At 31.8% G+C, this 15,641-nt stretch overlaps 4 protein-coding genes across 8 annotated transcripts; 3 read left to right on the forward strand and 1 right to left on the reverse strand.

Annotated features, from left to right (window-relative positions):
• Positions 1-2,334: 2,334 nt before the first annotated feature.
• On the forward strand, positions 2,335-3,348 carry LOC123720310. Its single transcript, XM_045676864.1, has one exon. It carries the CDS (start codon positions 2,527-2,529, stop codon positions 3,211-3,213), a length of 687 nt encoding a protein of 228 aa, XP_045532820.1. The 5' UTR covers positions 2,335-2,526; the 3' UTR covers positions 3,214-3,348.
• Positions 3,349-5,430: 2,082 nt separating this feature from the next.
• LOC123720138 (YEATS domain-containing protein 4) lies at positions 5,431-7,202 on the reverse strand. The gene is made up of 4 exons (XM_045676642.1): positions 6,985-7,202; positions 6,615-6,896; positions 6,200-6,386; positions 5,431-5,676 (listed from the first exon to the last, which is right to left on the reverse strand). The coding sequence occupies exons 1-4, from the start codon at positions 7,030-7,032 to the stop codon at positions 5,498-5,500; spliced, it is 696 nt and encodes a 231-aa protein (XP_045532598.1). The 5' UTR covers positions 7,033-7,202; the 3' UTR covers positions 5,431-5,497.
• Positions 7,203-10,127: 2,925 nt separating this feature from the next.
• Positions 10,128-12,948, forward strand: LOC123720810 (solute carrier family 25 member 35-like). Of its 4 annotated transcripts, none has more exons than XM_045677577.1 (5): positions 10,128-10,202; positions 10,362-10,650; positions 10,893-11,219; positions 11,898-12,040; positions 12,254-12,948. In XM_045677577.1, the coding sequence occupies exons 2-5, from the start codon at positions 10,412-10,414 to the stop codon at positions 12,454-12,456; spliced, it is 912 nt and encodes a 303-aa protein (XP_045533533.1). In that variant the 5' UTR covers positions 10,128-10,202; positions 10,362-10,411; the 3' UTR covers positions 12,457-12,948. The 4 variants fall into 4 exon arrangements, with proteins under 4 accessions (XP_045533533.1, XP_045533534.1, XP_045533537.1 ...); XM_045677578.1 differs by having other exon boundaries at positions 10,135-10,202; positions 10,408-10,650; XM_045677581.1 differs by lacking the exon at positions 10,128-10,202 and having other exon boundaries at positions 10,440-10,520.
• Positions 12,949-13,133: 185 nt separating this feature from the next.
• On the forward strand, positions 13,134-14,939 carry LOC123720061 (solute carrier family 25 member 35-like). 2 transcript variants are annotated; one of them, XM_045676512.1, is made up of 4 exons: positions 13,134-13,686; positions 13,873-14,123; positions 14,284-14,499; positions 14,573-14,939. In XM_045676512.1, the coding sequence occupies exons 1-4, from the start codon at positions 13,412-13,414 to the stop codon at positions 14,758-14,760; spliced, it is 930 nt and encodes a 309-aa protein (XP_045532468.1). In that variant the 5' UTR covers positions 13,134-13,411; the 3' UTR covers positions 14,761-14,939. The 2 variants fall into 2 exon arrangements, with proteins under 2 accessions (XP_045532468.1, XP_045532467.1); XM_045676511.1 differs by having other exon boundaries at positions 13,141-13,686; positions 14,570-14,939.
• Positions 14,940-15,641: the final 702 nt, after the last annotated feature.

A 15,641-nucleotide genomic window follows, 5' to 3' on the forward strand; every position in this document is an offset into this window, starting at 1 on the left:
AAAAATCATTATAAAATTCTCAGTCTCGTTTGTTTCTGAGCGTCAGAAAGCATTTCCATACCCCAATAGTTGTGTAAAATATTATGGACACATCCTCTTGAAATATTTATTCTGCAATAAAACAAACCGTAACAGGACGATCCGTCAAGACAACGTTTTCAACTTTTTTAATCATTTTTTGTCGCTACCGACATAGGACGATAGCTTGAACTAAGCACACCAACGTGCAACCGTAGAAAATGAAGGATAAACCGCTAATGGTCAAGTCCCCTTACCCCTCAAGTCTTCATTTGCGCTGGTTGTAAAACAATTAAATCACAAATAATTCCCGCGCGAACTTGAATTGTATGCATTCGAACACGGTGCAAATAAATCAATTCTATTTAAAAAAAAAACAAGAGAGAATTGATTTCTTTTTTATTATTATTATATTAGGTCCTTACATATGAAATTGGCGTTTTGTCGTACTGGCCACTTTGACCTCAAATACCTCCTTTGGTTAGGAATTTCAAATTCAAATTTGTACAGCTATTTACTCATGTATTTGTTTTTTTTCTTCTTTTTTTTCTGTTTGCGTCACTTATTTTACAAAATAGAAAACTTAAAGTATCGCATTATTTACGAGTACGAGTTCCGCCGTGGAACTAGTGCTGCGGAAACGACTCGAAGGGTGAATGATGTGTATGGCGGTCATGTTCCAAAAGAAAACACAGTTCGTTTTTGGTTCCAACGTTTTCGCTCGCGCTTTCGACCTGCAGAACAAGCCCCGTGGACGGCCTGAGACCCAAGTTGATAATGAAGTATTGAAGGCTATTGTGGAAGTGGATGCATCGCAAACCACGTCCGAGTTAGCTACAGGCTGCATTGTTAGTGATAAAACTGTTTTAATTCACTTGAAGTAAATTGGGAAGATTAAAAAGCTTGAAAGGTGGGCACCTCACGAATTGACTGAAGCAAACCGGCAAACGCGCGTCGACTGCTGCGTTACATTACTGGACCGGCACAATAATGAAGGTATTTTAAACCGAATCATTACCTGTGATGAAAAATGGATTCTTTACGATGATCGGAAGCGCTCAGCGCAATGGTTGGATCCTGGCCAGCCAGCCAAATCCTGCCCCAAGCGAAAATTAACCCCAAAAAAGTTGTAAGCGTTTGGTGTACTAGTGCCGGTATTGTTTATTGCAGTTTTCTCAAATCTGGCCAAACTATTACGGCTGATGTCTATTGTCAGCAATTGCAAACCATGATGGAAAAGCTAGCGGCTAAACAACCTAGGCTGGTCAACCGCTCCACGCCACTGCTACTTCACGACAACGCTAGACCACACACTGCACAACAGACGGCTTCCAAATTAGAAGAGCTTCAATTGGAATGTCTAAAACATCCTCCGTACTCCCCGGACCTTGCTCCAACAGATTACCATTTTTTTTCGAAATTTGGACAACTTCTTGCAAGGGAAAAAATTTAACTCTGATGGGGCAGTCCATATCGCCTTCACAGATTTTATTGATTCCAGTCCGACTGTTTTTTTTAGTAAAGAGATGAACTACCTATGACATGGCAAAAGTGCATAGAAAACAATGGTTCATACTTTGATTAATTAAATATATTATATTTAAAAATATTCGACTTTTTGTTCCTCCCATACAAAACGCCAATTTCATATGTAAGGACCTATTATTATCTAATGTCCAGCTATCCCTGCCAGTATTTTTTCTTCCAAAGAGAATGTAACGCATTATCAATATGAATTGAACACCTCTCGTAAAGTAAAATCTTCTGAAGAAATGAGAAGATCTTCCTTGTATCGTTCCTAGGATCCTAAGTTTACGCAGCTATGATGAAAGGACACTTACATACTCCAAAGAATATTCAAATAAAGGCGTAAATATGTGACTAAGAAAGTCACACAAATAAATCATTATCTAAACCCAACAATAAAGTTGAAGGTCAGGACCAAATTCGATCGATGAATAATGACGGTCATTATACCTTTGGACAATCTGTCATGGTCATATGGAAAGTAATCATATATTATTTATTCCACTTGCGCATAATGCTTAATCGGCTTACCAATCTCTAAGTGAACAAAAGGTAAATTTTTCAGTGGAGGTATCACATCCGTGCAGATTGAGCTTTCCCCCTAAACTACGTTGAACAATATAGTTTAATTAGATTGATTATGTACTTTTGGTGTAAAAGTCGATAAGAATTGCTAGAAAATTATAAAGACTTTTTTAATATTCAAAAACAATAGGTGTACATGGATGGAACAAATATAATCAACATAAAAATGCTGGCCATTAATTAAACTTACAATGTCATGTTAACGTCAAATGCACTAAAACTTGAAGCAATATTAAAATTAAATATGCTATTGGTGTCCTTTGAAACACTGTATCAGGTGTCGTCAATCGTTTGGATGCCGTCATTGCTGCGTGTTGTGTCCGGCGGCTTAGGGCAGTGAATTCAATAGCTGTCCCCACGGCGCCCAAGGTCAGAGGTGGGCGGAAGGCGGCAAACATGCTGCCCGGGCCACTCGCGCCCATCGACGCCAACAAAACACGCGCCCTCACAACGATCTACGCTCCGAGAAAACTTAAATCACGGAAACATAAAACCGCGCAAACTAGGATGCTGGAAAGCGACATCCCTGTCAAACCCAGTCTCTCACCCTTCCACCCTCTCCCAGCTATCGGCCAGAAAGCGGAAAAGACTAAAGTAATTGTCTTCGATTTAGACAAACCGATCTCATTTCACGAAGTGATGCAGCCATTAACGCCTCTCAGGATACATAGCTTACGGAAGAATACTTTTAAAAATTTCAACACGAAACCACATTTAATCCGTGAAAATACGTATGATGTGATCAATCCTATTTACATTAACGCGCCAACGATCGATAAGAAGGATTGCTCGAGAAAAACATTTTCGCAACCAACCAAGGAAGTAAAAATTTCAGCGAAAACGAGATTTAAAAATGCCGCTTTGCAGGTTGCCAAGTTATCGTCAATGTCTAAAGGTAAACTTCTATGCTTAAGGGAAAGTGAAACATTCACCGTATGCAAAAATAATGATGACACTTGCAGACTGCAGAGGATACCGAAGAGTCCGGCGCAAAAAATAAATAAACTTTCTGAAATATTTCAAAGTCTGGAGCTACAGGACCGACAACGAAATAGATTGCAGAAGGAAAACAGCTGGTTTTGATTAGTGTAAGTGTTAAACTGAATGAAAACTAAGTGATAACATGTGGTAAAATTATTTTTGTTCTTCGCAAGAGCGCTTGTATGTTTTTTGCTCTACGCTAACCTGAAAGCGCGTAATGTTTAATTAAAGTGTAAATTTTCTAAATTAAGTCTTTTTAGTACGAACACTCCTTATATTTCATTGAAAATAAGAAGAATATACCTATTTTTACTTAACGTGATTTAGAGCATTGGAGAGATCAAATAATTTAAAGTCACGACAATAGCAATATAATAAATACTTGGTAATAAGAAAATAGCTTATTAAAAATATAAACATGACATTACGACGCCATAATTTCGTATAATAATGTCATCATAATCTTGCGGTAGGTATCAAAAATTAACAATTGTAATTCATTTACCTCTGTTATTAATGATGTGAATAAACCCTGACTAATATTTGTAAAGCCTTAATTTTTCTAAAACTTTAACTTTTTAGTCATTGCACCGATTGTTTCCTGTTGAAAATTGTAATACATTGTTGTAATGAGGTCGAATATTGAATGAGGACAGTTCAATCCTATAATGAATCCTTGAAGGTGTAGTTGTATTATACTATTTATTGAAAGCATGACACAGAATTATTTCTAATTCTAAAAACTGGCAGTACCTCTAATATCGGTTATAAAATAAAGCTTAAATGCTTTATTTTATTATACTTTAAGTAAAATTACATTAAATGAAAACCTATTCAAAAATGCAACTGAACTATCCAGTTTGAGTTAAACAGGAATTTACAACTTTTTCATGATTATAAGCAACTTTATCTTTAGTTCCATATAATAAATACCTTGTTACTTATAATGCACTTTGGATTACGTTATACTTTCCTATAATATTATGAATTGTGATACCAAAGGCTTAATGTACTACATTGTCTTTTGGCGTACATATCCCGGGTATTCGGATACACCTTTGATATATTAGGGTAGCGTAGTAAAATTTTCCTCTAACTTTGCGGAAATATATGCAAATCAATATAATGGTTTTAATTATACTACAGATATAAATCGTTTCAGAATCGTGTAACCGAAATACAATCGATGGATAGTTTAACTTAATAATTATGATATATAACGAAAGTATGATAATAAAATTAATTTACCATTGGAGTGGGAGTGGGGCGTACCCCCACACAAATTAGATTCGGGGTGTTTCGATTATTGTTCCATGTAAAAGAGAACGAACAAAGCTTTTGTTATTCTTTGCTATTCATGTTAAACAATATTTTAAAAGTTTGTATTTAAATTTTAATTTCTAGTTTGATGACGTCTCATGCCCAACGGTGCATGGTGCAGGCACATTCCTTCGATTCGTCCGTCGTTCCTTCGATTGATGCTGATCTTGCTGTCATCATACATACAAGTCTTGAGTACGCAGGGAAAGAAGTTTCCTTTTTTTCTATGGTCGAAAATCATACGCTAATTCACTAAGCTGTGAGAGCTTACAAATTTTTAGGTAGGGCCTTCAATACAGGCTTGTTAAATAGCGTAAGTGGACATTTAATATTGAACACAAAAGTCATAAACACATTGCGATTCCACTGAAGTTTAAATGTAATCACGTATATGTCAATTTTTATGAAAGAAATTCTCGGCAATCTTAAATTATGAAAAATATAAAACATAACATCTGTAATGTATATTTTTTCTTTATATTATGCTTCTAAATATGAAGAATATTATTTAAAGTTTTTTTTATAAACATCTTATACATATTTCTGTGCTACTTAAAGAAGTTTTTTTAAACAGATAGACGAAAAACAATACGGTTTATAGCTATTATCTATTTTTTTTATTGGTTGTCAAATATACTAAAAATTATAGTTATATTGACAGATTGCCTTGATACAGTTGCATTTAGGTCATGCATAGTGCACGCTTGCGCTTGTCTGTTTTGATCGCGTGACGTATCAATAGAACAATCAAATATTGTTTTTTTTAATATTCAAATTGTATCTAACTTCTGATCTTTTAGTTTTACTTTAAATAAATTAAATACATATTTGTTTTTAAATGCGAAAAATCCTTAAATTTGAGATGATAATTTCGGACAAAAAGAATGACAACTTAAAAACTCTGTATTCAAATACATGGCTTAAATTTTATTGATGCAAAAAATGTATTAAAACTTCTTTAAAAATCTTAAGATTTATTTGAAAATTGTAAAAAGTCAAATTGTTAAAAATAACACTATTTAAGATTACTTAAATATTAATAATACTTGAAGTACATACAATCAAATCAAATAACTGATAGGAGATTGGATCCGGGATTATTTTGTAATTTTGCTATTTCATCTTTGAATTTTGTTATTGTATCTTTTGCCAGTTGGAGTTTATCTTTCAACTCTAATATTTCACTTCTCACTTTTGTTTGTACAGCAATAATTTTTTCCAATGTCTTTTCCTTCTTATCCTCAACTGAAAAAAAAATCAAAGACTGAAATAACATTACTTAAAACTTTGAATAAAATACACACAACTGTATCAAGGCAATCGGTCAATATAACTATAATTTTTAGTATATTTGACAACCAATAAAAAAAATAGATAATAGCTATAAACCATATTGTTTTTCGTCTATCTGTTTAAAAAAACTTCTTTAAGTAGCACAGAAATATGTATAAGACGTTTATAAAAAAAACTTTAAATAATATTCTTTATATTTAGAAGCATAATATAAAGAAAAAATATACATTAAATACTGATACTGTAAATGGTTATTTTATTACTATTGTGTATTAAAAATTTAAAAAAAAAACATTTAAATTTGTGATACCCATTGTAATATAGACATTAATTATTCTAATTTTTGTGTCTAGAGTATATCCATGTTTTTTTTCCATTAAAATGTTACAATGGTGTATCTCTAAAACAAGCATATTTGCATAATTCAGTTAATATTCAAAATACTTTTAGTATATTTTATGACATAAAAACTTACAATTTGTATCATGACACCAAGGACCATTAGTTATTGGTTTAACATTATTCAAGAGATGCTGCATTAACTGTGTAGGTTCTTGGAAGACAATTTCTTCATATGATTCACTAACCAGGGCTCGTCCAACTTGAGGCATTCCCTCACTAACAGGTGATTGGAAAAGTTTCAAAATATGGTACAATGTCACCTGAAATTGAAGTATACTAGCCTTAATAATAAAATTTGAAGAAAATAAAAGTAGGATAAAATATTTCTATTAAATTTAATATCTCAACTGTATAGCACCACACAATTTATTTGCTTGCTGGAAAATTAATCTTTTTCCAGCGACTAAATTTTATTTATTAGCCGTATAGAAGCGTGTAGGATACAGAATTATTATTATTTAAGAAGCATATTTAGAAAATATACTTACTGGTCTTTCATTAGGATCATGAAAGTAAATCTTTATTACAATTTCAAACTCTCCCCAGCCAGTTTCCGTTAGTTCGTAGGGCGGTTTTGTGATTATTCGGTTAGGGTTAGCATAACTTTCGTGCAATTTAAAATGAATCTTTTTAATATACGCTGACATATCCTCATTTGCGTAAGGTTTTACATACACCGTCCACTGATGTGTATGGCCATCTTCTTCGCGTTTCTTCCCGAAGTACCGAGCAACGTTTCCATACACTATAGGTTTAACTATAACTAATCCCTGTAAGTATTTGATTTATAAATGCACTCTTAATTTATAATGCATAATATAAATTATGGATTAATGGGTTTTTGACATTATTTAATACCTTTACTCTACCGCCTGAATCAGGACCGAAGTCTGTCGGTAAACTCATTTCAGCGCTATAATTTATATTAGTGTTTGAATCCACGGTGGTTGTTTTAAAGTACCTTCGTGGCCAAGTTAAATCACCTTGTTGTTAAATGCCAACAACGTGACTAAATATTTTAATTAATTCAATAAATAGTCACAAAAGTAATGTTTACATTTTTTTATAAAAATTTATACACAGCATAGAACATTAACAGAATATGACAATTTACAAAAAGTTTGTAAACATCCACCATCTGTATTAGACAGACTAATAATAATTGTATAAAAATGAAACTTTTAGAAAAGATGAACGAGTAATATGAAGTGAAAAACAATGTTGTGTTTTAACGTATTTAGATTTGTAAAATTCATTTATTACATATTTGGATCAAAATTAATTGACTCGATAAAACTTATTTTTTTTTTGTAAATTTGACGTTGTCAAAAAGTTTTAATTTATATATACAAAGACAATATAGAATCATGGCTAAAAAGGTTGCAAGCCGTCATGGCTTCCAACATCCCCTTCACAAAGGTCCCTCTCTTTAGCTTCGTATTGTTGATAGTAACATTTGTAAATGTGGAGAATATTTTGGTGACCGGTGAGATAGTTGAGAGACCGGTAGTGTGTTTCTTTTCTTGTTCCCAATATGACCGATCCTCCTGATGATTCCATTCAATTACTCCATGTTCCGTTTCCGACTAAAATCTCCTGCCTTTTGCTTTAACCTTTATTGTATTATCTTCTTTCATAATCAATTATAATATTAAGATGTAATATGTTTGTGTACATATTTGATTTTTAACTAGCAAAGGGATAAGCGTTTTGTTTCCTTTTGATGTCTTTGTTTATTTTTTCTTGTTTCCTAACCATTTATTTGAAACTGGCATAAAGTTAAAACTATAGCCATAATATAAAAAAGTATCTCTCTTCACCGCTTAGCAAATTCGTTAGCAGTTATGCGACTATTTTGTCAGGGCATCTACTTATTTTCGATGCATATGTACTTTACTTCTAATACACTACGCTGAATGGAATCCCCGATATGATGAAACTTTGAGTAGATATGTTTTTTGTTAACGTTACGATACTGTTTTGACTTAACCTTAATGCTGCTTGGTTATCGTTTAAGTTACCCAATCAGTGTTTACAATTAAGTCACTGAACAAAAATTTTAAATGTATGTTTGATGAATTAATTGGTATACTGGGGTTTTCTTCAATTACGATTTCTATCTGAGGTTTATGGTTTTTCTTTTAAACTAATGTTTTCTTTTCTCTATCGTGATTTTCCTATATCGACTCTTCCGGACTTTCATTTAACATATCTGCTTATCACAACTTCATTGTATTCTGGTATTTAAAACACCCTGTTTGTCCTAGAAGTTAAAGAGGATAAAACATTTTTAATCCAGCTGATTTCTAAAGTATGTCCTTCCTTATTACAGCATACAGCTTTTACAGTCTTTGACATTACACTTAGGTATTTTGATAAGCTTCTGACGTAGTGGGTTGTTCTTGATTGTTTGCCTCGATTTGTTTTGAAAATATTTACTATAAGACTTCAGTCAAAGGTAGTTTGTAGTATGGAAATGGTGATCTGGTGAAGCGTGAGCTAAAGTGATTCCCATAAAATTTTGTTTGACGTTAGTGGGTCACGTATATCGAAAAGTGCTAATAATTTGACGAATTTTTATCATATTCTTGTTTTGTATTTCAAATTGTTTTGCTCAAAAATATTAACAGGAACTACGTGGAACAATCATAAAAATATTTTGTTAACGACGTTCACGGACAGATATCAAATATAGAAGTCTATGTTCAAATCCGATACATATTGAGTATAGGGTATTATATTATATTCCTTTAGGGCCAGAATAGGGGGAAAGAATATTTAGTTTTTTTTTTATAATGGGGCTATTGTATATCACGTTCCTGATTTTGGAACTAAATTGATGTATGAACACATTGTAAGAATAGGATCCGTGTGGTTAACCTTACTAATTGTATATTTGTTTAACCAAAAACCGAATAAAACCTGAACCTGTCAATTCATTTTCTATTACAGATATTTTGCGTATTCCTTTCATTTCCCAAAAATCCCAACATGACCGCCGCTTTAAGGAATCGCGGCAAGGCCCATGCCACCATCCGCTTCCTAGGGGATTTCTGGGGGGATATCAAATTAGTCTAGGCCCTAGGGGTATGTCGTCGAGACCACCTGGTACACAGAACACTATTACTTCTAACGAAGAACAACAACTTCATAGTAAAAAAAATCTTACACCAGCGCTTCAGTTAATGCCACCGTTACTGTCGTATGGCGCGAGATTTTAAAATGGAATGCAAGTACAGAATGTTGAGAAATAGTTTCAATTTTCATCAAGAGAAATGAAACAAGTACATGGGTAACAATTTTATGAAAAATCTTGTGATATTATGCCGCATTTTGAGCATTTTACACTTCCTTTCCCTACCATGTTTTAGCAAAGTACAACACAATAGCGTTAATACAGCACAGTAAGTCTCTATCTTGTTAAAATGTTGATGTTTGCATATTATTTTACTTTTAATACAAATTGGTAAATAACAAGCAATTACAAAACATATTTCACAAATAATTGATGTCAAACGTCATATGTCAAATTACTTTAAAGAAACAGCAAAACGATTTTGAGATTTTCGCTTCAAAACTTATTTTGTACAGTGTTACTATTAAATAAAAACCTGAAGTCCCTTGAAAAAAATTAGTAAAAAAAAGTATTTTTTACATTAGATATGTACCCAGTGTAGCTTTTTATTCTAATAAATTCAATAGATAAAGTTATATACAAAAGTTGACAGACTGTGACCTGGCAACACTGCGGCACAATTGAAAATTAAAAGTTCGTAATTAACAGCTTTAACGATAAGTATAATTGTTGATTATATCAAAATATTTTTAATACCTTAAATTACATTTTACTATTTACGGAAATACCGATACTCTGTCTCTTGATTACAAAAGCAATAAATTATGCCACTATATCTAAAGTTGTAAATAGTCAATTTGAATTTGAACGAATTGCTTAATTGTCAATTCTCGTAATTTGGATTTGAAAATTATTTCAAATTTTGGTGGCAGAGTCGTGAACTTGTTACGAAACCTTATTTATGTGCATTTGTTTATATTTTTCCTGTTGAAATTTTACGGTAGGCCTATTATTTTTTAATATATAACTGAAATGTATATTTATAAAGCTTGATTCAGGTTTTTATAAAATGTAATTTATATCTTCAAAATAGTGATTAAAATAACCTAGGATAAAATACAATAAAGCTTTTAATTGACTTCAATAATTACCTTTGCAGAATGTCAGTTTGCATAAAATATCAAAGTAAACAATCTTTCTTTAAGTACTATGGACTTTCTCATTGGTGGACTTGCTGGTGTTGGTGCTGGTTTCTTCAGCAACCCTTTTGATGTGGTGAAAACTCGCATGCAGTTACAAGGAGAACTACGAGCAAAAGGTCAACATGCTGTTTATTATAAAAATATACCGCATGCCATTTACACCATTGTAAAATATGATGGCATAAGCGCTCTACAGAAAGGCCTCGCTCCAGCACTTTGGTTTCAATTAGTAGTAAATGGGGTAAGGTATGTTACCATTTTAATAGAGCTTAAAAAGAACTAGGTTCTTACTTGATTGAAAGAGGGTTAACTTCTATCAACCGCAAATATGTTTAAGTGCAATTGACACTAACTTTAAGTAGACCTGTAAAGGTCTCTCTTACTGATGACTAATTAAGTCATCACATTTTGAATTAAACAAAGGTTTTACAACTTTTCTAATCAAACTGAAGCTCTTACAGTTACATTAAAAAGTGAATTTTTTACAGATTGGGAATATATCAACAAGCTGACAACTATGGGCTTCTAAGAGATGAGAAGAATAACACCAAATTCGTTAACAGTGTATTTTTTGGTTCTGTTTCTGGCATGTGTGGTGGTTTCATGGGCAGTCCTTTACAACTTGTTAAGACCCAATTAATGTCACACTCAGCTAAGCAAATAGCTGTAGGCACACAACATGCCCACCCAGGAATGATGAATGCCTTATCAAAGACTTATAGGAAAAATGGTCTTGTAGGTTTATGGAGAGGTGCTCATGGTATGATGTTAAGAAACTCTACTGGTTCTGCTTCACAAATTGTGGCATATGCAATGTAAGTTTCTAGTTTGCTTTGAACGATTCTCTGAAAAGGTGAACAGACAGAAAATTAACAACTTTTAAATACTATAAGAAATCTTAAAATAAAACATAATATTAAAAAGTAATATGTTTATTCTACTGTTGGATGAATATGTTAACAGAATTAATGTTTTATAATATTTCCTCTGATCACTTATATTTAGACATAAAGATAAAAAGTCATTAGCAATATAAGATTTTTATGTGTACCTAAGATAGAACACATAATTTAAATAATGTTTATCACTACAAATATTTCTGATGTAATATTTGTCTTCCAACTGTTGCATGACTAGCAATAATTTTAATGTTGAAGATCAAAGGTTCAGGAAAAATTTGAATGATCCATATCAATAAAATTTTCTTTTATTACTCATGGTCTTTGTTGTAGGATCTCTGTTTATCACTCTTCTAATTTACTTTGCTTAAGGACTTAAAGGAACTACTTTTGATTAAGTTTAGAAATAATGAATGTATATATTATTGTCTCTTATGGCCTTATTGCTTTCTCTGATTGGAAATCAAAAATGGTGTCTAAGTTGGCCTTTTCTCAATGTAGTATACATTGAGAAAACCTACACCTACACATAAGTTTGTCAGCATTTGTTAATCAAACTTACATATTATGTATATTATATATTATTTATTACAGGTGTAAAGAATGGATGGACAACAATAACATGTTCCAGCAATCAAAATATCTTCCTGCTTTTTTAGCAAGTAACATTGGTGCTATTGTTAAGACCATCACACTTACACCAATGGATGTCATTATGACAAGACTATATAATCAAGGTATAAATAAAATGTTACTACATCTATTATCAATTATGCTAAACCTAAATTTGGTGTTTATTCAACAATCCTGCTTCAGTAGCTAAGCTAATAAAAGTTTTAATCATTAACATGCAAACTGACTGATTGAATGCCAGTATATACGTGAACTGAGTTTTTCAGTTATAAACTAAAACTACCAACCTACCTACCCAAACTATACTTTGATTTCAGGGGTTGATGCACAAGGTCGTGGTCTGCTTTACTTGGGACTGGCAGACTGTGCAATGAAAATTACTAAAACGGAAGGTGTTTTAGCTTTCTATAAGGGAATCGGACCATCTTATTTCCGTCAAGCACCTCATTCGGTACTTTTACTTGTATTTTGGGATATGTTAAAAGATTTACAAAAGAGTTATCAACCACTTTCAGTATAAATCAATTCTATTGATTAATCTTCTTGATTGCAGATGTAGTACCCCTAGTATTATATAATAAATAGGATAGTAATTGCTGTGATTCTATAGATACATAAAATCAATATATAGGTTATTATTACATTACTTTTAAGTGTCAGAAGTACTTAAATGTAAGGATATAAATGACTAAACAATGAAACTAAGTAGAATTAATAGAATTTATTAAACACACCAAAGGCAATTTAAAATTGTTATGAATTGAGCCATACTACTTTTAATTTGGGTTAGGACTGCCTAAAATAACAGATGTTAAAGAATGCAAAAGGTTAGCAATATTTGGTTTTATATTATGTAAAATTTAAAAGATTGTTTTTCAAAGGATTGGTTTTTTAAATAGAAGCAAGTACCTGTATTTATAAGTTATTGTTATATCTTTGTATAAAATACCTAGATAATTAATACATTATGTATAAGTAAATATCTATGAACCATTTTATCAATATTTTTTGTTTAATGTGACACAGTATTAAATTTATATTACATATTAAAAGATTTTTGATACCAAAGAGTTATAAATATCATAATAATAAAATGTTAAATTATAAATCGTATTTTTGATTCCTGGCAAAGACAGGGCTCGTTTCTGACGATTGAAGAATGTTCTGTAGTTATCACTGAACAGAAACCAATAACCGTGCAAAAAGCAAATTACGAATTTTAGATATGTATTTTAAATTTGCCGGGTTATTTCACGTGTGTATGTGACAAAATCATATGGTAATGGTATTAATATACATACTTCATTTTCATTTATCTTATCAATAAAGAAAAAAAACAACCAACAAGGGTTTTTCTGCATTTATTATGTCAAAATATTTATACTTAATATTAACAGTTCATCATTCATGTCGGTGTTGTCTTTAAGTAGTAGTTGTGCTAGGAGTAGGCATTTGGATTAGGATAGTAGGACAAAATGACAACACATAAAGATGAAGTTAAGCGAGATATCACAGACATGGCTATGGGCGGACTGGCAGCGATGTTTGCAACTATATTTACAAACCCAATAGAAGTTGTCAAGACTCGGCTTCAATTGCAAGGGGAGCTTGTATCCAAGGGCAAGCATGCTGTGTATTATAAGAATGTACCACATGGATTATATGTCATTGCTAGAACAGAAGGAGTTATAGCTTTACAAAGTGGACTACCAGCCATGTTGGGATTTCAATTCTTTTTGAATACATTTAGGTGACTTTTATAAACTTAAAATTTAATTAGTTTGTATACAGAGCCTTTTTTATGCTTTATGGATTTAATTTAATATTGTTATGGCTGGTCTTGATTCTTAAAATTTATTGGCAGTTGCCAAGTACTTTGTTTTGACATAAAGTCTATATACACAGATAATTCTATTTCATAAACATTTTCTTTCAGATTAGGAGTCTACCGTATATGTGAAAGGAGAGGTCTAATTACAAATTCAGATGGTCACACATCATTAGTCCGTGGAGCACTTGCAGCAGGCATTGGGGGCGGCATGGGGTCAATTGCTGGAACTCCTTTCTTTCTAGTAAAAACCAGATTACAGGCACAAGCTTCTAAGAAGATTGCTGTTGGACATCAACATCAGCACAGTGGCACTTGGAATGCATTAACACATATATTTCACCGAGAAGGGGTAAAAGGTATAAAAAAATTGATTTAAATTATGTACTATTTACTTAAGTATAATGTTGTTAATTTTATTTGAATATACTTTTTGTCATGAAAAAGTTTAATATCAAAACCTAGATATTTGCCTTGACTTTCATAATGCTGTAATTATAATTGATTCATTATTTAAAGGTCTATTTCGCGGTGTGGGCCCTCAAATTCCCCGTGGTGCAGTAGGTAGTAGTTCGCAAATGATCAGCTTTGCATATGCAAAAGAATGGTTAAAGGATCATAACTTATGCAAGTCACCACTACTTCTATCATTTATGGGTGCGAATCTGGGTGGCATTGTTATGACGCTTTGTTTAAACCCTTTTGATGTGATGGCCACTAGACTTTCCAATCAACGTAAGTTGTAACAAGGCAAAATCTATACTACATTATAATGTATTTTACAATTATTTTTTGTACTTTCTAGCAGTGGATGCCCAAAACCGCGGTACATTATATAAAGGTATGGGAGATTGCTTCATTAAAATACTTAAATCTGAAGGGGCTGGAGCATTCTATAAGGGCATTGAAGCAAATTATATGAGACTTGGCCCACACACAGTGCTTTTATTGGTTTGTTGGGACCAACTTAAAATATTAGAAGAATGCATAAGATGATATTGGATGAAGATAATGTTTATTTTGTTAACTAATTTTAAGATTGACGAAACTTTCTAAGCTATATATACATATAAGTTTTTTAAAATAACCTAATTAAAAGTACATTATATTTTAAAGGCTAGAGACCATTAAAATAGCATGTTGTATTTTGACTATCAATACTTGTGATAATTTTTTAAGTTTTTCTTGTCCTATGCTAAGAATATTTTTTATAATTATTGTATATATTTTAATAGACAGAGGTTTTTCTATATTTGTATTATATTAATTTAAGAAAAAAATCAAAATACGGGTTCCAAATACATAATTACTTAATAGAAAATAAAATTTGTTTTTTTACAAATATTTTTATTACAACCAAAACCATGTTTCATTATCATAACAGCTTAAAATGGAAATAATATAAACATTGCACAAATTTTTAAAGTTATTAGTCCATTTTTAAATTTTGCTACTATTCAACTTTATGAATACAATTAGTAACTACTTATTTGAATTGGACGAAATTCAATTGAGATTTTAATATGTGTTACACCTCAAATTCAGAATGGCTAAATCAGGCCCTGCTCCATAAGTAACAATCAACATTTATAGGGATTGGCTAGGTCAGAAATTATATTGTAAAAATGTCAAAGATAAAATCTACATATAAAATGCACTTATATCTAAAAAGTTTAGTATAAAAGATGGCAGTTATCCCAATTTATTAAAGATATTATGATATATTAAAATGTGATGCAGATACAGTGATCCCTCCTATAACACCTTTCCTGTCCCCCTCATTACGCATTATACACTTCTGTAGTGTGAAATTTATAATGTGTCATAATTAGTTCTGTGTACCTTTGCAACTGTTTCAATTGTGTTGTTATAAAATT

This window comes from Pieris brassicae, chromosome 2 (assembly GCF_905147105.1).
Source record: "Pieris brassicae chromosome 2, ilPieBrab1.1, whole genome shotgun sequence".
In the NCBI taxonomy this organism is placed as follows: Eukaryota; Metazoa; Arthropoda; class Insecta; order Lepidoptera; family Pieridae; genus Pieris; species Pieris brassicae.

Excerpts from the sequence above, each read along its gene's own strand:
- LOC123720310 (XM_045676864.1), top strand. The coding sequence starts at position 2,527 with ATGCTGCCCGGGCCACTCGCGCCCATCGACGCCAACAAAACACGCGCC.
- LOC123720810 (XM_045677577.1), top strand. The coding sequence starts at position 10,412 with ATGGACTTTCTCATTGGTGGACTTGCTGGTGTTGGTGCTGGTTTCTTC. Across the intron at positions 10,651-10,892 it reads TTAGTAGTAAATGGGGTAAG|ATTGGGAATATATCAACAAG; the intron begins GTATGTTACCAT and ends AATTTTTTACAG. Across the intron at positions 12,041-12,253 it reads GACAAGACTATATAATCAAG|GGGTTGATGCACAAGGTCGT; the intron begins GTATAAATAAAA and ends CTTTGATTTCAG.
- LOC123720138 (XM_045676642.1), bottom strand. The coding sequence starts at position 7,032 with ATGAGTTTACCGACAGACTTCGGTCCTGATTCAGGCGGTAGAGTAAAG. Across the intron at positions 6,897-6,984 it reads ATTCAGGCGGTAGAGTAAAG|GGATTAGTTATAGTTAAACC; the intron begins GTATTAAATAAT and ends AAATACTTACAG. Across the intron at positions 6,387-6,614 it reads ATGATCCTAATGAAAGACCA|GTGACATTGTACCATATTTT; the intron begins GTAAGTATATTT and ends CTTCAATTTCAG.
- LOC123720061 (XM_045676511.1), top strand. The coding sequence starts at position 13,412 with ATGACAACACATAAAGATGAAGTTAAGCGAGATATCACAGACATGGCT. Across the intron at positions 13,687-13,872 it reads TTCTTTTTGAATACATTTAG|ATTAGGAGTCTACCGTATAT; the intron begins GTGACTTTTATA and ends ATTTTCTTTCAG. Across the intron at positions 14,124-14,283 it reads TCACCGAGAAGGGGTAAAAG|GTCTATTTCGCGGTGTGGGC; the intron begins GTATAAAAAAAT and ends CATTATTTAAAG.